The sequence below is a fragment of the Balaenoptera ricei genome, chromosome 11, assembly GCF_028023285.1.
Source record: "Balaenoptera ricei isolate mBalRic1 chromosome 11, mBalRic1.hap2, whole genome shotgun sequence".
Classification (NCBI taxonomy): domain Eukaryota; kingdom Metazoa; phylum Chordata; class Mammalia; order Artiodactyla; family Balaenopteridae; genus Balaenoptera; species Balaenoptera ricei.
Genome location: NC_082649.1, coordinates 40,947,540 through 40,965,611, shown reverse-complemented (window position 1 = coordinate 40,965,611; position 18,072 = coordinate 40,947,540). Strand labels below are relative to the sequence as shown.

Here is an 18,072-nt window from a genome sequence, read left to right as displayed (position 1 = left end):
CCCTGCAGGGTAGGTCATCACACCGTGTTATAAACGTGGAAACCAAGGCTCCGAGGTATGTGGTTTGCCCGAGAACCCGTCACAGGGAGGCCGCTCCCACCTTCTCTTCCAGCTGACCTCTCCCGGGCCAGCGCTTAATAACTCCGCACGTTGCCTCTCCTTACACATTGCTTTGAGGGGAGAGGAAAAGAACCACGGACGAGAAACACATCCATTTTTAATAAATAGTTTATTTATCCAACAGTTTCAGCCCTGACAGTGAAGCCTGTTGCAGTTTCTTCTTCTGGCTGGAGCCTGATTATGAGACTGTTGCGTTGCCACGGCGCCGGCGCTCGGATTCCAGCCCCGCCGATCACCCAGACATCAGAGGAAATGAGAGAGAGTATTGCTCAAATGAGAGAGACTGGCGCTTTATTAAAGAAACAAAAAATACCAATAAGACCAGAGAGGGGTGCTTAACGCCCTTTGGAGGCAGCTGTTCAGTCTCCTCGGCTCGTCCCCTCTCCCGCCCGCCGCGGACAAAAACTTGTGGGGATGCTGCTCTGATGGAGAGGCTCCCGGCCCTTAACTAATAAGGCCCCCGCGGAGGTTTCCGGAGGTCGCTCCGCCTGCCGGGGAGGCGCTGGCGGGCTGGCGGGCGAAGGTCCGCGCAGCGGGGTCGGTCCCGGCGGCCAGCAGGGGGAGGAGGTGCGGCCACAACCCGCGCACTGAAACCACTGGCTGAAGTCCCCGGCAAAGGGCAAAGTACTCGGGGTGGGGAGGCGTGGTCGCCGTAAACTAGGCGATCTTTGCCCATAGGAAGTGCGAGGATCCCCAGGTCCTGGAGCGCGATCGGGTGACGCTCCGCGACTGCAGGCCTGGACTGCGGAGGCCGCCTCCGGCGGGGCCTCCCAGATGGGGGCTGGTGGCGGCTCGACCCTCCTCTCCGCTCTTGGGGGAGCGTCCTTGCCGACTCCAGGTTCCTCCCCGGAGGCCACCCTAGCTGCTCATTCCTCCCGACCTGAGGCCCCGCGTGCCCAGGCCGCGTGTTTAGACAGTTCTCCTACAATACTTGTTCTAATTTCTAGCACCTTACCCCTCCGGGATAAGAGGCCCAATCCAGCTAGAGGACAGGCTTTCTCCCCTCACCCTCGAGCTCCCACGTAACACCCCCCGAAGGCACATGACCAAGCTGCTCCCCAACCCCTGCCGTCCCAGCCGCCACCCCGACCCACCTCCCACGGGCGCGGGGCACGCCGAGCCGCACACACTTGCTCTGCAGGGGCTCACGGCTGCTGCGCTTTTATCTTTTCATAAAAAACCCTTCTCCCCTTTCTGCCAGCAAAATGGGGCAGAGAGGATAGGACCAACGCAGAGGGCAGCTGCCCACCTGGCCTTCTCCCCTGGCCCTTTGAGGAAGCCCACGCTTTCCTTCTGAAAGCTCGTCTCTGAAGAGTCTCACAGAGACACCTTTGGAACCAGTCAGGAGGAGGGTGAAGTCAAGGCAAGTGTGAACTCAGCACCAGCAGGATGGTGGCCCTCTCATGCCCCTGGAGGGGACTGGCCGGGGACAGGCTGATTGGGAACAGGGCCCCGCCCAGGGTTTATCGCTCTGAGTCAGAGAAGGAAGAGGGCTTAGTCCATCTCCACACCAGCATGTCTTCTCCGGCCACGCGGTGGGACTCTGTCTGGATCCGGGATTCGTTGGAGGCCAGGAACTCCACGGCCCGGTCCCAGACCCGCTTCATGCGTCTCCTGCAATGAGGGGTGGGGGTGCAGGCTCAGCAGGCAAGCGGCACCCTTGGCCGCTGTGCCCAGCGCTGCCAAGAGAGGCGAGCTGGTCTCTGGATGCCCTCTGTACAAAAGGGGGCACAAAGCTCCAAGATCCCACACAGAATTTATCTGCGGGAAGAAGAGTGGTCAGGTACTAACTGGACTCCTGCAGAGGAGAGAAATTTCTTGGGCCCCAGAGAAATGATTCCTCAACATTCTCTGCTCCAAAAGCGTTCAATTAAAGGGAGCTGAAAGGGGCTGGAGGCCCGCCCCCCCAGGTGTCCAAGTGGGAAGACTTGCTGGGACCCATTACTGCTACAGCCCGGCCGGGCGGCACCCCCCCTCCAGTGCAGGCTGCATTTTAATGCCTCGTGTGGGCTAATTAGAGTGGCCAGTGGGCTGTTGAGCCCAGACTCCACAGCACTTCAGGGGATGGGGATGAACTAGGCATCCAACCGGGGAGGGCAAGATGCTGGAGCTGCTTTTGGAACCTGAGCCACCAGGTAGGGCCCCTTCGCAGACACCAGAGTTCCTGCTCTGCCGGATCCCCGGGGCCTTGCACCCCCTCGGACAGCCCCCTTTTTCCTCGTTCCCCCTCCAAACTAGACAGGAAGATTCCAGGGCAGTGGGGGAGGACTTTGGTGAGCCCCAGCCTCCTGTCTGACTGCAGACCACTCCCCAGCACCCCACATGTGCAGAGTGAATGTGGGTGTGTGTGGAAGCAGGTGGTTCAGCTGGGGGAGTGCAAATGGAGGGAAACTCCCAGGGTGGCCCATGTGTCAGGAGGCAGAGTGGGGTGGCGGGGCTTTCTTCCCAGGGGGTGAGGTCCTACTGCCAACCAAACCCCACGGCTGTTCAGCAGCCCCCACTTGGCTGGTCTGGCCCTGGCCACACAGGCCCTGGGGGCTGAGCTCCTCACGCCGGGTCCCTGAGCAGGGGGCATCGGCACTGTGTGGGGGCCGCGGCCTCACCCCCAGCCCCCTTCCCAGGCCGCCCGTTACCAGGTGATGTACAAGCCGGCCCCCTGTGTGCCTCCCTGGACAAGCTCTTCAGACCTCCCCCAACCTCCCACAAGCGGGCCCTCATCCACAGGACAGTGTGCCCACGCAGGGCCCACAGGAGCTGATGGGTCCTTACGAGTCAAGAGCTCGGATACACTGACCAGGTGGCTGAGCCTCCTGGGTTCACGGACAGGGGTCCAGACCCTGAGGGGCAGCTGCCTGCCTGCAGTCTCTGCTGATGCACAGGAGCTGAGGCGTGGTGGCTCAAGCCCCCGATAAGCTGCAGTGCCACTTCCTGCTCTTATTAAAATGACCATGCGTGCTGCCCTTTGATGAGGGCTCAAGTGCTCCGTGCTGCCTCGGTGAGGTAGGAGGCCACCTCTTTGACACCCTGTTCCCCTTTCCTTAAGACCTGCCACTACCTAATGGCACACATTTTCCTTACGCATCTTGTCTTCTTTCTCCCCAGAACCAATGCTCCAGCAGGGCAGGGACTTTTGCTTCTTCCTCTCCCCATCTCCCCATGACCCAGTAGAGTGTGACATGCAGCAGGTGCTCAATAAACATTTGTTGAGAAAATGAATGAACGATGACCTCTCTTCAACACAGCCCTCTGCAAGGCAGTGGGATTATCTCTGTGTTACAGCTCAGACAGGGCGTTACCCATGGTCACATGATGATGAATTCTGGCAGATCCAAGAATTAGGAGGGAGTCTGGATCCACCAGTGGCCTCCTCGGAGAGCTGGAGGGCCGTGTGGCAGACTCATGCTGGGGACCAACAGCTAGCACAAGCCCCACACCGTGGTTGGTCTGCTCTAAGCTTCCTGCCTGCCACTGTCCCGGGGGTGGGGTGGGCATGAGAGTTATTAAGCATTTTCACGTTTAAAAGGGGCCCTTAAATGCTCTACTCTTCCAGTTCCTCTTGGGTTGACAGAACGGGGTGACCTCGACCACAGAGCCTGGCACTGGGAACACAGAAGTGGCACCAGCCCTGGGTCTCTGAGCAGGTTCTTAACCTCCCTGTGCCTCAGTGTCCTCATCTGTAAAGTGGTATCCTCAATGTACTCCCTCCGAGGGCCATGCTGAGGGTGGAGTGAGTGAGCTGCACCTGTGCAGGGCTCGGAGCAGTGCCCAGCTCACAGCGAGCACCCAGCGAGGGTGAGTGCTTAGCACCATCCGAGAGAGGACGGCATCTGGCCAGAGACTGCGGCAAAGTCTGAGGTGACACCGCAGCGGGCCCCGCTGGCTGCCTCCTGGGACTCTGTCCCCCAACTCAACCCTACTCCTGGTTTTGTCAGGGATCTACCCAGCATCCGCAGCCCATTTGGAAGGTGGTGCTGGAGTCGTGCCTGACAACGGCCTGCCACCCCCTCCCATGAGCCGTGCACCCTGGAAGCTGACCCCATTCACTGCTGTGAAACCATGTTTCCAACTACGTGAGTGTGCCTTTGTGTATGGGAACTAGACCATGATATCTTAGGTAAGATGTGTTTCTGACTGTACACCATGATTAAAAATGTTTGAAAAACAATCTCTTCCTCCTTGCCAGTGACTGATTCAAGAATAGACAAGTAACCAATTCTGGCCAGTGGAACCTCAAAGAGGTGTGTCCCCGGTGGCTTCTGGGAATGTTTTCCCTTGCTCATGAGAGCAACAAGAAGCCCATCTCTCCCCTGCTGGTTGTTGCAAGGCAGGTGTTGCTCCGGCTAGCTGCTGGCCGTCATCTTGTGACCACCAGGAACTCCAGCCAGCCAACAACATCCACAGAGGGCAGGACCATGAGAATCACAGAGCAATGGAATCAGAGCCCTGACTGTTCTGTGCCTGGACTTCCATTCATGGAAGCCCATCAGGTCCTTCCCTGCAAAGCCCCGCGGGGAGGGGAGGGGTCGGGTCCTAGGGCTTGCTCCCCAAAGCACCCCAAAGCGCCATCTCTACAGAGGAGCGGGGCCATGCTTCTGTACCTCTTGTCTGCACTCTGCCTTAATAAGCTGATGGCAAGAGGTGTGGATGGCGCCCCACCTCCCACGATCCTGGGGCTGACCTGCCCCCCTCCCCGCATGACTGACTCGAGACTCTGGGCCTCCCTCTGTGGCACTCAGTGGGGCCCGCCCCGGGTCTCACCGGCTCTGCGGCGGGATCAGGGAGTCGCGCACGTGCAGGATGCCCACGTATGGGTAGCGCTCCATGTCCTGCTCCCAGTCCACGTAGTGGTCTTGGACCACATCTGCACGACAGAGGGCACTGTTTAGGGTGAGGGCCCTCTGGCGGGAGCCAGCAGCCCTTTCACTGGGGGCCACGCACCTATAATCTTCTTCACCATCTCATACATGGCCTGCTCTTCCTCTTCCAACTTCCGCCACCGGTATTTCAGGAGGATCAGGAGCCCCCACAGAAAGGCCAAGCCTGGGAGGGAACAAAGCACTGTTAATCGTGCACATCACCTTCCCCGGCCAGGCGCCCACTGGCTGTCTCACTAGGGCAGGTCACTGCGCTGGAGGCTGAGGGGGTTCCGAGTACCTACTGTGTGTCAGACCCAGGGCTAGCAAGCAAGAAACGAAGGACTGGGAAATGCAGAGGGAGGACAGGCTATTAAGTGATCATCTTCCTCCCGACGGCTGTCACCACAGAGGCTTCCCCAGCCGTCCGGATCTTGGCTCCTCCCAACCTTATTCTGGGCTTTCATCTCCTCCCTTGTGAACCAGAACACGGCGTTTCATACATATATACATGCCGGGTCCTTTGTATTCCAGATGCTGCTGCCGATAATGATGTCTGTGCCTGCCGGTGTGGGGGAGGGAGCCGTGTGCACGCCCAGATGGCCTGTGATTTGTAACCCAGCTCTCTGCAGAGCTGGTGGTTTCTGTGTTGCGGCCTTTGGCCTTCAGAGACACCCCAAGGCCTCTGCTCAAAGACAGCCCCTCATGTCGGGAGACTCTGCTTTGCCGCTCAGCACCCTGGGCCCTGCCTATTTTCACTGGGCGTCTGTAGTTCCTGAGGAGGTGCTTACATTGTTCAGGGAGTAAAATTAGGCTAAGCTCCTGCTGGGTCTCCCCCTCGGAGCGGCCTGCGGTCTGGGGTGCCGGAAAGGACAATGCCCACCTCCAGCCCAAGCCAGCACCCTCTCGGGGATGCTGATGGCCCCCTGCCCCAAATCCAGGATGTTTTCTAGTTATCTTCCTGCTCCAGCCACCCAGTCTCCAAAGGGAAAGACGACCCAGGGCAGAGGCTGACTGGTTCATCTCCTCAGTTTCGTTAGACAGACCTCAGGTTCACTAGGCAGAAACGAACTCCGAGAGACCGCATCACCCATGCCCAGAAGTGTTGCTGAGCTGGGCTCCCGGGAGGCGCAGTGGGAGGGGCAGGGTGACACGGTGGCAGGACTTACACCAGAAGAAGATAAGCACATTGGTGACAGCCGTGAGCAGGGCGCGGCTCAGGCGGCAGCCAACACCCATGCGGGGGCGGGCGGACTCCAGGCAGACCACCTTGTCCACCGTGGTCACCAGCTCGGACGGGTCTTCCCCTTTCAACCTGAAACAGGACACAGGGCTGTAGACACGTTCAACAGCTCTGAGGAGCCACTGTATAAGCCTATCAGTGGAAGGAGGAGGAAGGCGGGGCTTTGAGGTCTCCACTTGCTCATAAAATAGACTCGCTATCCTGGTTGCACTCTTTCCAGAAATTTCCCACGTTGGCTACTTAGAAAGAATAAAACTTTAAAGACGACAGCAGGCTTGAACCCCTGCTGCTGAAGTGACGCCTCCCTCTGTTGGGTCTTTGACAGCCCCTCTCAGCATGTGGAAGATTAAACTGTAAATTGGATTCCCCCCTCCCAGCACAGAGAAATGGAAATGTTTACGGAATCACTGGCTTTGTGCAGCACCGCAAGAATGGAAACAGAGTCTGGGAGGGGGTGCCTTTCCTCGGTGATGAGGAGCCACATAAGCTGTTTACGTGCAGAGACCATGGGGTGCCGCGAGACTCAGGAGCACAACATCGCCAGGTTCCTGGAGGCCAGACCCCAGCCCCAGCGAGGAGGCGTCAGGACACACGGGGACACTGCCGACACTCCACCTTCTTCCAGCGAGGCAACAAGCTCCTGCTCTGGATTGCACAGCCGAATGGCTGGTGCCCAAACTGTCCGGATTTCTCATGACCCACTTTTTCTTTTTCTTTTTTTTTTAATTGAAGTATAGTTGATTTACAACCTTGTGTTAATTTCTGCTGTACAGCAAAGTCTCACGACCCACTTCTAACACTGGTCGTGGGAGCCAGGCTCAGCTCCCCACAGGCCACCCTCCTCAATGTGAAAAGGCAGTGTCATCATTCCTCTGCGTTAGCAGCTTCAGTGCACGCTGCCGAGGATAAAATCCGTGTTTTTTGCCTTTCCAACACACAGGAAAATCGCTCAGCCACTCAGGGAAGTTTCTTTTTTTTTTTTAAGCCAACAAATTTTAATCGTGCCGTGGATCCAGTTATCAAGCTTTAGGCTGAGCTGCCCGAGGGGCTTCTGCTGGATGCACTGCTGATGGAATTAGTAATTTGGGTAGATCAGAGAGGAAGAGAACAAAACCCTAGAGTGTGCTTTAATATCAGCAGCTGTAACCTGAACAGAGACCCCGACAAACCCTGAAGGGTGGGAGGGGGCGATGAAGCGAGTGTCTCTCCAGCAGGGGACTCCGCTATCTGACAATGGCTGGTGCCCGCCCACCCCTGGGCCGAGCAGCCAGATAGGGCCTTTCAGGAGGGTGAAGGGCACTCTGTCTCTGCTAACCGTGCTCGCCAGAGACAGAAACAGGCGAAACTGCCCAGTCGGAATAAAACCTAGTCTTTCCTTTTGCAATTTCCATACTGAGTGAAACCAACATACAGAATCATTTCATCTACAAATGAAAACTAGCACCAAGGAAAGGAAGTGCAAAAAAATGCCATCTCCAGCAAACTGTGCGGGGCCAGTGAAGGAAAGGGGTACAGACTGAGTTACTTGAAACAGGTTGAGCTGGACTGCCAGGAGATCACCCTGACACCTGGATTTTTGTGCCTCATTTTGAAACTGCTCCTTACACTGCATTCCTAATGCTTCTCCTTCCGCTGCCCAGCCTTCAGGCCTGGCCCAAGACGACTTGGCTGGGAGACCTGCCCTCTACCTCCCGGCCTGAGACACCTTGATGGGCGATGACAGGGCCTCAGGTGCTTCCGGACGCCCCGCCCACACTCACCAGATGCCCACGTCCTTGTTACTGCTCAGTATCCAGGTCAGTGCGGCTTCAAACTTGGCGGAGGAGCTGCTGGTCACATTCTGTGGGAGGGGGCGGGAGGAGATTAGTCCTCCATCTGGGCGGAGCAGTTGGAGCGATATTATTCTGCTGCTAGATTAAGGAAGCCCTCTCCATGTCCTCCGCCTGCCCCAAAGCCCTGTTCTGCTAAATGCCCAGCAAACTGGCAGGAAAGAAGTCTGTAGCTGATGATACCAGAGAAGAGGCTATAACCAGAGGAGGTGATGCGGAAGAACACACAGGAAAACAATGCAGATCTGAGACAGCAGAAGCATGTAATTTTCTCAAGGAATGAAGCACCAGGCCAGAGAGCTGGCAGCTCATCTGCAGTGAGATGAAAGAAAGTGTCGGGGTGGGGGCCCTGCAGCCAGTCCCGGCTGTGTGGCCTTGGGCAAGTCCCTCCCCTCTCTAGGCCCCAGGTTCCTCGTCTGTGAAATGAAAATTGGACGAGGTGACCCCTTAGGTTTCTGCCAGTTCTAAAAATCTGTAATTCTGTCATCCTGAGGCCACACCAAAAATCAAATGGACTCAGAGCAACCCGGACGGTAATCCTGAGGGGAGAGAATGGCAGGTTAAATGTCTTAAGGCTGCTGAGAAGGGGGGAAAAATGAGCCAAAGGAAGAGCAAGTCACAGGGCCACTTAAAGAAGGGGCAGCGGCCCACTCCGGCTGGTCAGGAAGCAGCAGGTCAGGAATGAGCTGCGGCAGGCCTGGCTCTGGCTCACAGCTCACCTTGGGCCCAGTCACCCCATCACCGCCTTAACTTAAGGTAGCCTAACACTCAACTGAGTTAAAAAATTTTTTTTTTTAAAAAAGGGCAAGCAAACACAAAACAAAAAGGGAAAAAAACACGCAGGGCTTGAAAGATCAATACAAAAGCACCAGGACCTCCCGGGAACGGACGCACACTGCAGCCTACTTACTGCTATATATTCCTGGGCTTCCATTACAGGAATGCATTTGCTTTTTAGCTTCTCTGGATTTCCACATTCAAAATTACCTAGGAGGGAAAAAACACACATTCAAATACAAAGAAGAGGTGAAAAATATTTACCCTGAAACCGACTAAAAACTGCAGCAAAAATCAAGCCATCAGCTCTGATGGGGAACATGTGGCCCGGCGGCTCCAGCTTCTGTGGGGCATCTTCACTCTGCAGCAAGATCAAAAGCCACTTAGCTTGGATCGATTCCAGATCATTAAAACCTGACCGGCAAAGCAGTGCAGCGATTTGCATTAAATGACTAAAAAGCTGCCCAATACCAAGGTCTGTTTGCAACTGATCCCTAAAAGGATCAGACAGACAGCTTCGGAAGGCACTGGGATGGCACTATAAATAACCGCAGCCTGGGAAAAAAGAAAGGCAGGGAGGCTGTTGCATTGCAGGGATTTTGACCCATGACACAGGCAGGTGACCTAGAATGCCAGGTTTTGAGGGGCCCTAGGGAGGGATGTCCAAAATGCTCCATGGAAGAAGGGGTGTCTATGTGCTGGGACCCCGATATGGTGCTCCAAAGCTCTCTTCTGAGCACCCTGGGTGGCTGGCTCCCATCTAGGATGGAGCTGGGAGCCTCCCCTTTAGTCCTGCCTAGGCTCCCAGGCCCGGCCCAAGGCCCAGCCCCTCTGAAAAGCCCCCAGCCCTAGGGGCCTCTTGTTTAGCCAAATCGGCTGGACCTGGGGCTCTGCCACAGCCCTTGGCTCTTGATCACCCACAGTGGCTCACCCACCAGGTGCTGCTTCACCACTAGACCCCTTGGAAGCAGGGACAGTGCAGGGCTGGGCCCGTACAAGATCCTTAACCCCCATACACGGCCTGACTGCCCTTGACCTGGCACAGCCTGGGGGCTGCGATGGCCAGTCTGTGTGTGTCTGTGTGCTGGGGAGGGAGTGGCTGAAGATAATATTTAAAAAATCTTGAGAATGAACTGAAGCCTGCCCCTCACCCCCTAACACAGCCAAATCCTCCTATTTCAAAGTTGATCTCCTCCTTCTGGGTCCCCTGAGAATCAGTTGGCTTCTCCTGTGCTCCTGCCCCAACCCAGATCACCCTGCCCTGCTTAGGCCTGCCAGGACCACTGCCAAGGTCTCCTGGGTTCCTCCTCTCCCCTTTCTCATCCATGTTTGGTCAACAAAGCTTTAAAATGATTCTGTTTAAATAACACTGCTCCACTCAAACTGCTGCCACATTTGCCTCCCTGGCACCTGGCTCTCCGTCCATCACTCCCCTGCTCAAAAGCCTTCCCGGCCCTCACTGCCTTCAGAAGGGACCCGCGGTGGCCTGGCAACCATGACCAGCCAGGGTGGGACTCACTTGGCCTTTCCAAAGTCCATTCCCTCTGTTTCTCCTTCCTCGTGAAGCTGCTTCCATCTCTGACCCTATAATTTCCTGCCTCTCTGGCCCCACCTTTCCCCCACAAATACGTAACTAATCCCACCTGGGCTTCAAGGCCTGGCACAGATGCCACCTCCCCTGTGACGCTTTCCTGACCACTCTAGCTAAAAGGCATTGTGCCTCCCAGAAGTTCTGGCCTCTTGGTTCTCATCCAATGGCATTTTATACCACCCAGTGGTCAGGGGGGTAGGTAGCCTATCTCTTCTACTAGACCGCAGGCAGCTGTGGGCAGGATTCTGGGCTGAGTCACCTTGTATCCTGCAAAGGCCAGCCAGTGCCCTGTCCATAGCTGACCTCCAGCAGGAGGTGGGGGGAGGGAGTATAGCTGAGTACAGAGCCTGCACGCCCCTGCGGCCTGTCTCATTGAGATGCATACCCTCAGGGCTGCCCCTGCCTGGCTTGTGGGAAGACGGTGGGTACCAGGTCCCTTGATGGCATGAGTCAGGACCACACAAGGAGGGTGGGACGGAGGAGAACTGTCTACTAGGATCCAGTTTAAGAGCAGAGTTTCTCGACTTTATATCCTGGGGGTCTTAGTAAAATTCAGACTTTGATTCAATAGGTTTGAGATGGGACTAAGATTCTGCATTTCCAGTAAGCACCCAGGTGGCACTGACGTTGCTGGACCTTGGACCACAATTGAGTCACAAAGGTTTCAAACACACCCTCAGGCCAGAATTTATACGCCAAGCACCTGGGCGTATAACTAGATGACTGTAATACTGTGAGCCCCAACTCCTACCTCTCCTCCGAGGAGCTCACAGAGGCCTCCCTGACCACCCCAGTCTCCCAGCAGTCAGGAGGGAGGAGGTGGCAGAGCTGAGGACCACAAGACTGGCGCTGAGGACTGAGGGCCCAGTACAAGTCCACCCAACCTTAACTTCCCGGCGACAGCCTTAGACAGGGTTGGCCCTACAGGTGAGAGGCGCCCCTTGAACCTCCCACAGACTGACGTCTGGTTCTCGCGTCAAGTACACTTAACACAGGCACAAGCCCTGAGCCGTCACCCACGTCATCAGTGATTTGGAGAGCCTCCTGGATGCCAGGTGTCAGGCAGGACACAGTATGATGCAGGTGCCATCTCCGGCCTCAAGGAACATGTTTACCAAAGAAAACAGTGGGGGAGCCTTCTGGATGGAGGAGATTTCAGGGGGGCATCTAGAGAACAGCACTTGGCTTTCATTTGGTTAAGAAAAGACAGACCCAAGATCATTCAGTCAGATGGGGAGACTGAGGCTCTGAGATGTCAGGGACTTGTCTGGTGTCCCACAGCCAGATGGGGACATGGGACACTAGGGCCCTGGAGGGCAGGACGGGCCTGAAGGTGCTTGGCCCACCGCTCAGACCGCTCCACCTGCAGAGGCCTCTGCACCGGGCCGGGCCGACCACCTGGTACAGGGAGGCCCTCCAGGTTGGGGGACCCAGACTCTGAGAACACCTGAGGCCCGGGCCCTTCCAGTGCAACATGGACCCCCAGGACATTAGGTGGGGGGCATCCCAGAGAAGGGGGCACATCTGCTGAAAGGCCTGTGCACGTGCCAGGACCCCTGGGATCCTTCAGGAACCTATGCGTTTTGCCCAGATGCAAGGCTTAAACAAGATGCGTCTGTGTGGGGAGGCGGGGAAGGCGAGACTTGGCTTCTGAGCGTGTCTTCTGGGAGATGACACGGCATCTCAGCCCACAGCCCGCTCATGAGGAGTCTTGGGCCTCGGGAGACCTACTCACCCGCTTGGATGGCCAGGAAGTTGTACAGCTCGTGCAGCAGCTCCAGCAAGGCCGCCTTCTGCTTGGCCTGACAGAACTGGAAGGGCACAGGACAAGCGGTCAGCAAGGAGGGGTGGGTGAGGGGGGCCTGTCTGTCTGGTTTTAACTGTTCAGCTGCACCGTCAAGGACTCAACAGCAAGGTACACCTCATACTTTAAAACAACAACGACAACAAATTCTGCAAAGGGGTGGGCCCAGGGATAGGGCCGATAAGTACTGGGTTAACTGACTGAAAAGAACACCGTAAAAGCAGAGGCAGATGGACAGCAGATACAGTAACTAAGGGTCCACCATCCTGGAGGCTCCTGGGCCTCTGCCCCGTGGTCGCCGTTGGAATAAAGGCCATCGGTGGGGCCGTGGAGCAGGGGCGGTGTGGTTGTGGGGAAATGCAGGAGCCCAGCCTCCTCGGAGGGAGGAGCAAACACTGCACGATGCAGTCTGGTCTCCCCCATGGGCCATTCCTGTCCGTTTTTGGAGAGACAAGTGTCTACAATCTGCCTGTGGATTGTCTACTTTGTGGATTATCTGATGCAAATGTTTAATCTTAGACTGGGTTTCCTTGGAAATGGAAAATTTCGAGGAATCTTGCAACTCTAGGGAGAAAATAAATGTCACCTGTCTGAGAAAATCAGAATATCTGCACATTTACTCCTTCGGCACCTGTAACAGTGGGGACACCATTTTGCTAGACTTACTGGATTTGGAACATTTAAAAAAGACCGCTCTTCCTTGAGAGTGGACGACAGGCCGGTGCCATGCTGAGTGGTCTATACGTGAAGGAGCACTGCATCCTCGCTGCACTCCTCACTGTACCCCAATTTCTCAGGCTAGGGGCCCAAGGTTTAGAGACCTTAAGTGGGCCACCAAGAACCCACAGTTCATAGTAGATGGTGGGGCCACTTGGAGTGTGGCCAGTCGACTCCGAGCCCCCACCCCTCGAACTCCAGGCCTCTTCTGGGTTGTCACTGGGCAGAGCCCTGCACTGGTAGTCGAAGGTCTGGGTTCTGGACCTGGCTCTGCAGCTACAGAAGGAACCAAGGTCGTTTTCCTTCTCGGGGCTCATTTGTTGCCCTGATCTAATTTGGTTTCTAACAGTCTCAGAGGCCAAGATTTGTCCCTTCACATGGCCTAAAGACCCTAATGCCTTTACAAGGTATGAAATGATGCGACCAAGATTTACACACACGACTATAAATGTCCAGAAACAACTGACATGCCTCCTAGTAGAGTTAGAAACCCCAACTACTTTTTAAATGCTATTTAATGATATGGGAAAAGTTGATAATTAAGTGTCAAATGTAACTAAATATACAGAGATCCCAATTCTACAGACACACATACACAGAGACATAAGGTGAGAAGGAAATGCTCCCAAAACGTTAATGGTGATCATCTCTAGGTCTCAGAATCACAAGCGATTTTTGTCACATTTGTCTAATTTTCTAAACATCTATTATTGTCGCAACCAGGAAAAAAAAAAAAAAAGCAGTAGCAATTAATACTGTTCCAAACTCACAGACATTTAGGCAAAGTAGAGCTGATATCACCTAAAGGACAGAAGGTACCAGACCACGAGACAGCCTGATTAAGACAACACACCCACTCCCAGCCCATCCCCAGGGTTTCAGCAGGACAAAGGCAGAAAGAAAAACAGTCACAGTCAGCTGAGAAAGGAAAGAATATGTGTATCTGAAACCCAAATGCCCCTCTGGGTTCTGGGTGAGCTTGAGCCACACAAGGAATGAGACTCAGCAAGAAACTCACCCAAGCTGAGAAGCACCTCCCAACCCACCTGTTCCCGTGTCCACCCACCCTGAAGGCCAAGGGTACCCCATAAAATCTCAGCTCAACCGAGCCCAACACTGCAACTGAAGGGAGCCTGTGATGTCGTGGCGCAGGCCCTGCCTGTCTGTGCTCGCTGAGCAAGTCTTTAGCGAGGACCTGGATGGTGCCCGACTGGCTCACTCAGGTGGGGCCGGGCGCGTCCAGCGCAGAGGAGCACCCCGGAGTATATCTGTCATTCCGTCTTGGGCCTGATACACTCAGAGGTGTGAAGGACCAAGAGACAGAAACCAGGGAACCCGTTTCTAAATAAAAGACGAATGAAACTAACATCACCAGAGAAGTCTTACAGAAAAAGTATTTTTGGTCCCTGTTTTTGTTTTCAGTCTTCAAAATTCTAGTTTCCCCTTCTGGCCATGGTTCTGGGCTACTTCCTTCAATCATCAACTGCAGTTTTTATGATAGAAGGCAGATTATACTTATTATGAGTCTGTTTTCACAAAACAATAGGGAAGCAAAGACATCTGGTGGATGAAAGCAATAAATACGTGTAATAAAAACACCCCGAAATATGACACAGCAGAAGTCAAAGGGAAATAAAACCGGTTGTCTGCATCAGGATGTCCCTTTGTTAACGCAGATAAGAGAGTCAACGCAGGGGCCTGGAAATATCCGTGGGTGGTTACTTTCCCAGCCCCCAGGCTGCCAGAGATGTGCACTCAGGGCTCAGGGAGGCCAGGCGTTGCACACTTAATAATTAGACTACTAAGTCATGCCCTCTGGCAGCACAAGGCTCCTCCTGGCAGGATTTATGACCTGAAAACGTACTGCCTTGTATCTTCCCCAGACTACCACCTGTACCGGAGCACCCCAGCTCCTCGGTAATGCTGTTTTCATGACTCATAAATGGATGGGGCTGCTCACCTTCCCCAAATATTATTTGTAGGGATCATTAAAGCTTCATAAAACAAATCTATAGACTAAGAGGGCTAACTCCACTTCAGATGTGTTTAAAACAACTTCCCGATGACATTTCAAATCAGAACAGCATTTTCAGAGCCACAGACGTACAACCGGAGAATGTGGAATTGAGAACCTGGCCTCCTGATGCTTAAAAAGCTGCCAGCTCTTCCTCCTGAAGCCAGGGGAGCTTGAGAGGTCCCTCGACCACAACCTACTGCATCCCCCCAGATCGACTTAGGCAGAAGATCAAAGTCCTTAATGCCGCGATTGATGGGAGAGTTCCCATAAGGAGCCGGAGGTTGGATCTTGGAAGCTCAATTCTCTCTGTTTCAAGTACTCCTTCACTGCCACAATTGAGTCTGACACATACATCACAGAACACAATATGATTCTGGTACATTACAGGAAGCACTCCTGAAAGTGATCCTATTAGATCTTTTTCTGGGCAAGTTTACCTCCTGATGGAGGCCAACATCCTTGGGAGGAAGAGCAAAAGCTAGAGAAACCCAAACTCACCTCATCTGTTTTTGTCTCACAATCCACTGGCAATAATTTCACTGAGACCAAGAAAAGAAACAGAGGAAATTAAAAGTGTGGGTTGTGGGAAAGGGTACAAAAAGGGATCACTCTCAAAATTCAGGGTAAGTAAAACATTACCAACATAAAGGGGGGGGGGATTAGAAAGGTGTCATCTAAATGAGGCATTTAAAAAATGGACAGTAAAAAACGTAAGAGGTTCTTGGTCTTGGATTAGGGATTAGTACACCTGTGTTCTAACCCCAGGGGAAAATGATTAGCCACAGGATACTAGGCAACTATTCACTTAACCACTCTGAACCTCTGTTTCTTCATCATAACATGGGATCACTAAAGCCTTCCTTGCTTAAATCAGACTTAGTCTCAAACAAGACAACACATATGATGGTTTTATAAATTGTACACGTTATGTTAAACAGGGATTAATACTATCATGGGAGGGGAATTCCAGGTAAATCCCAGTATCTATCCAGGAGCTACTGTCTTAAAACATCTCAGCAGTGAGTACGACAGTATACCATTTTTTAATGTCACCAATGTAAACAGTTATAGTTAGTACCAGTACAGTACCATGACACTCCTGGGTCTGCTTAATTTCTCTAGCAGGTGGATAAACTGCTCTCATAGTCAAGAAATTATTTGGGTGTGTGCACGAGCCTGGGATCCCCGTGCCCACAGACTTGTTCATACACCCAAATATCCATCTGCTGCAACAGCTAACACATAATTTAGCCTTTCCCTGCATTTTGGCTGTTCCTGCTAGGCGTGGAAAGATGTGGCCTGGGCTAAAGGCTGGGAATAGTATTAATCACAATCATTTTTTGCAAAGAATATTAAAAGTCAGTGAACTAGAGTCATTTTATACTTAAATTTATAAAGAAATGGTCTCTGTGCTGTTTGCTATTAGCCTAGAGCCCAGAATTATGGAAGAAGCAAATTTTCCTTTTAGGAAACACAAACCCTTAACTATTCGTTAACATACTGTATCCTGCAGACTTCTTGTTGGCATGTCTTATCACGGAACTACCTGTGGACAGAAGCATGGCTGGGAACATCCTTGAGTCACGGGACCCTCTCTTTTAACACACCCCAAGAAGGTGCTGCAGTGATAAATGCCATCATTTACATCAGTTTAAACTCTTTAAAAGGCTCTTCAACACCTGTGTCAGAGGCAGGGCTAGTATAATCTTCTGACAAATGAGGGTCCTGTGGTCCAGAGAAGTGGAGTATGTGGCCTTTTTGGTGCTGCAAAGTTGGGACCCCAACCAGAGCCTATCTGTGAGCCGTGACACCTGGGGTGCCTTCAAACGGGCACTAATGTGTGAAAGAACAAAAAATCAAAAGGGAAGAAAGAACTCAAAAGCAATGGGGGTGGACCTTTAGAGGGGTGTGTTAGAGGGCTTTCTCTGGAGAGGGAAAATAAAAGTGACCACAGAAAGATTGCTTCCAGCACGTAGTTGAACGGGAGATTAGTAGGGACGGCTAGGGCAGAAAATGAGAATAGGAGAAAGTGAAGACAGAAATTATTGCAGATGCAGGAATCCCAGGCCTCTCCTCCCATAACTGGAGGAAGGAAAGTCAAAGTCTGGAAGGAAGAAGACGGCCAGAGACATCTGACAAGGCCCGGGAGTGTTCAGCCTGGCGCTGAGAGGACTGGGGGGAGTGGGGGAGATCGTCCTGGTGGACACACGCGCGCTCAAGGCCCTCCCCTGCGCCGGCCCGGGACGTACTGTTGTCCTCCGCCTCCTGCGGCGCCGAGGGCTTGCCCATCTTCACCCAGAGGATGCCCAGGAAGACGAGCAGCAGCCCCAGGCTGGCCCAGAGCAGGAGCCGGGAGAGGCAGCGCTCCAGCCGCCGCCCCACCTCGGGCCGGGCCCGCGCCGCGCCCGCCTGGCCCGCTCTCGTCGCCCGCAGGCCCGGGCGCGGGTCGGGGCCGAGGAGGGCGGAGGACAGCCGCGCCGGGGCCGGGGACGAGGCCCACCACCGACGGACTCCGTGGCCGGGGCCCGGCGCGGCCCTGTCGAGTGGCCGGCAGTCCTCGTCCTCCTCGGAGCTGCCCCGGACCGAGGCGCGGCGTCTGAGCGGCGCGGGGCGGGCGGGGTAGGCGAGGCCGCGGCTCTTGGACCAGGAAGTGGCGGAAGCCCCGATGTCGCCGTAGGCCCCAAAGGTCGCGTAGGCCGGGCCCGAGGCCGGCGGGGAGAGCCAGGGCTCCGACCGCAGGGAGGACGCGGCTGGCCGGGCGCGAAGCGGAGCCTCCTCGCGCAGCCGGGCCTCCTCCCGTAGCCGCTCCTCGCCCCTTGCCCGGGCCTCCTCCCGCAGCCGCTCCTCGCCCCTTGCCCGAGCCTCCTCCCGCAGCCGCTCCTCGCCGCGCAGCCGGACCTCGCCCCGCAGGCGGCGCAGCTTCTTGCGGTAGACGTCCCGGGTAGTGTCGGTGATGGGTCCTGGCTGGAAGCCCAGGGCCTGCAGCTCCCGCCGCAGCTCCAGGTCCGAGAGGCCGGCCATGGCCAGGACGCCACCCCCAACCTGCCCCTGGCGCACACTGCACCCGGAACTGTTCCCGCCGGCGACCGCGGCGGAGTAGGCGGGGCCCGCGCCATGTTGA

General features: G+C 54.8%; 1 protein-coding gene across 5 annotated transcripts; it reads right to left on the bottom strand.

Moving 5' to 3' along the window:
* Positions 1-210: 210 nt before the first annotated feature.
* LEMD2 (LEM domain nuclear envelope protein 2) lies at positions 211-18,010 on the bottom strand. 5 transcript variants are annotated; one of them, XM_059938905.1, is made up of 9 exons: positions 17,201-18,010; positions 15,450-15,490; positions 12,149-12,224; positions 8,956-9,032; positions 7,977-8,056; positions 6,143-6,288; positions 5,059-5,160; positions 4,879-4,981; positions 211-409 (listed from the first exon to the last, which is right to left on the bottom strand). In XM_059938905.1, the coding sequence occupies exons 1-9, from the start codon at positions 17,970-17,972 to the stop codon at positions 364-366; spliced, it is 1,443 nt and encodes a 480-aa protein (XP_059794888.1). In that variant the 5' UTR covers positions 17,973-18,010; the 3' UTR covers positions 211-363. The 5 variants fall into 5 exon arrangements, with proteins under 5 accessions (XP_059794888.1, XP_059794887.1, XP_059794891.1 ...); XM_059938904.1 differs by having other exon boundaries at positions 395-1,734; XM_059938908.1 differs by having other exon boundaries at positions 395-1,734; positions 17,850-18,010.
* Between the last annotated feature and the right edge of the window lie 62 nt (positions 18,011-18,072).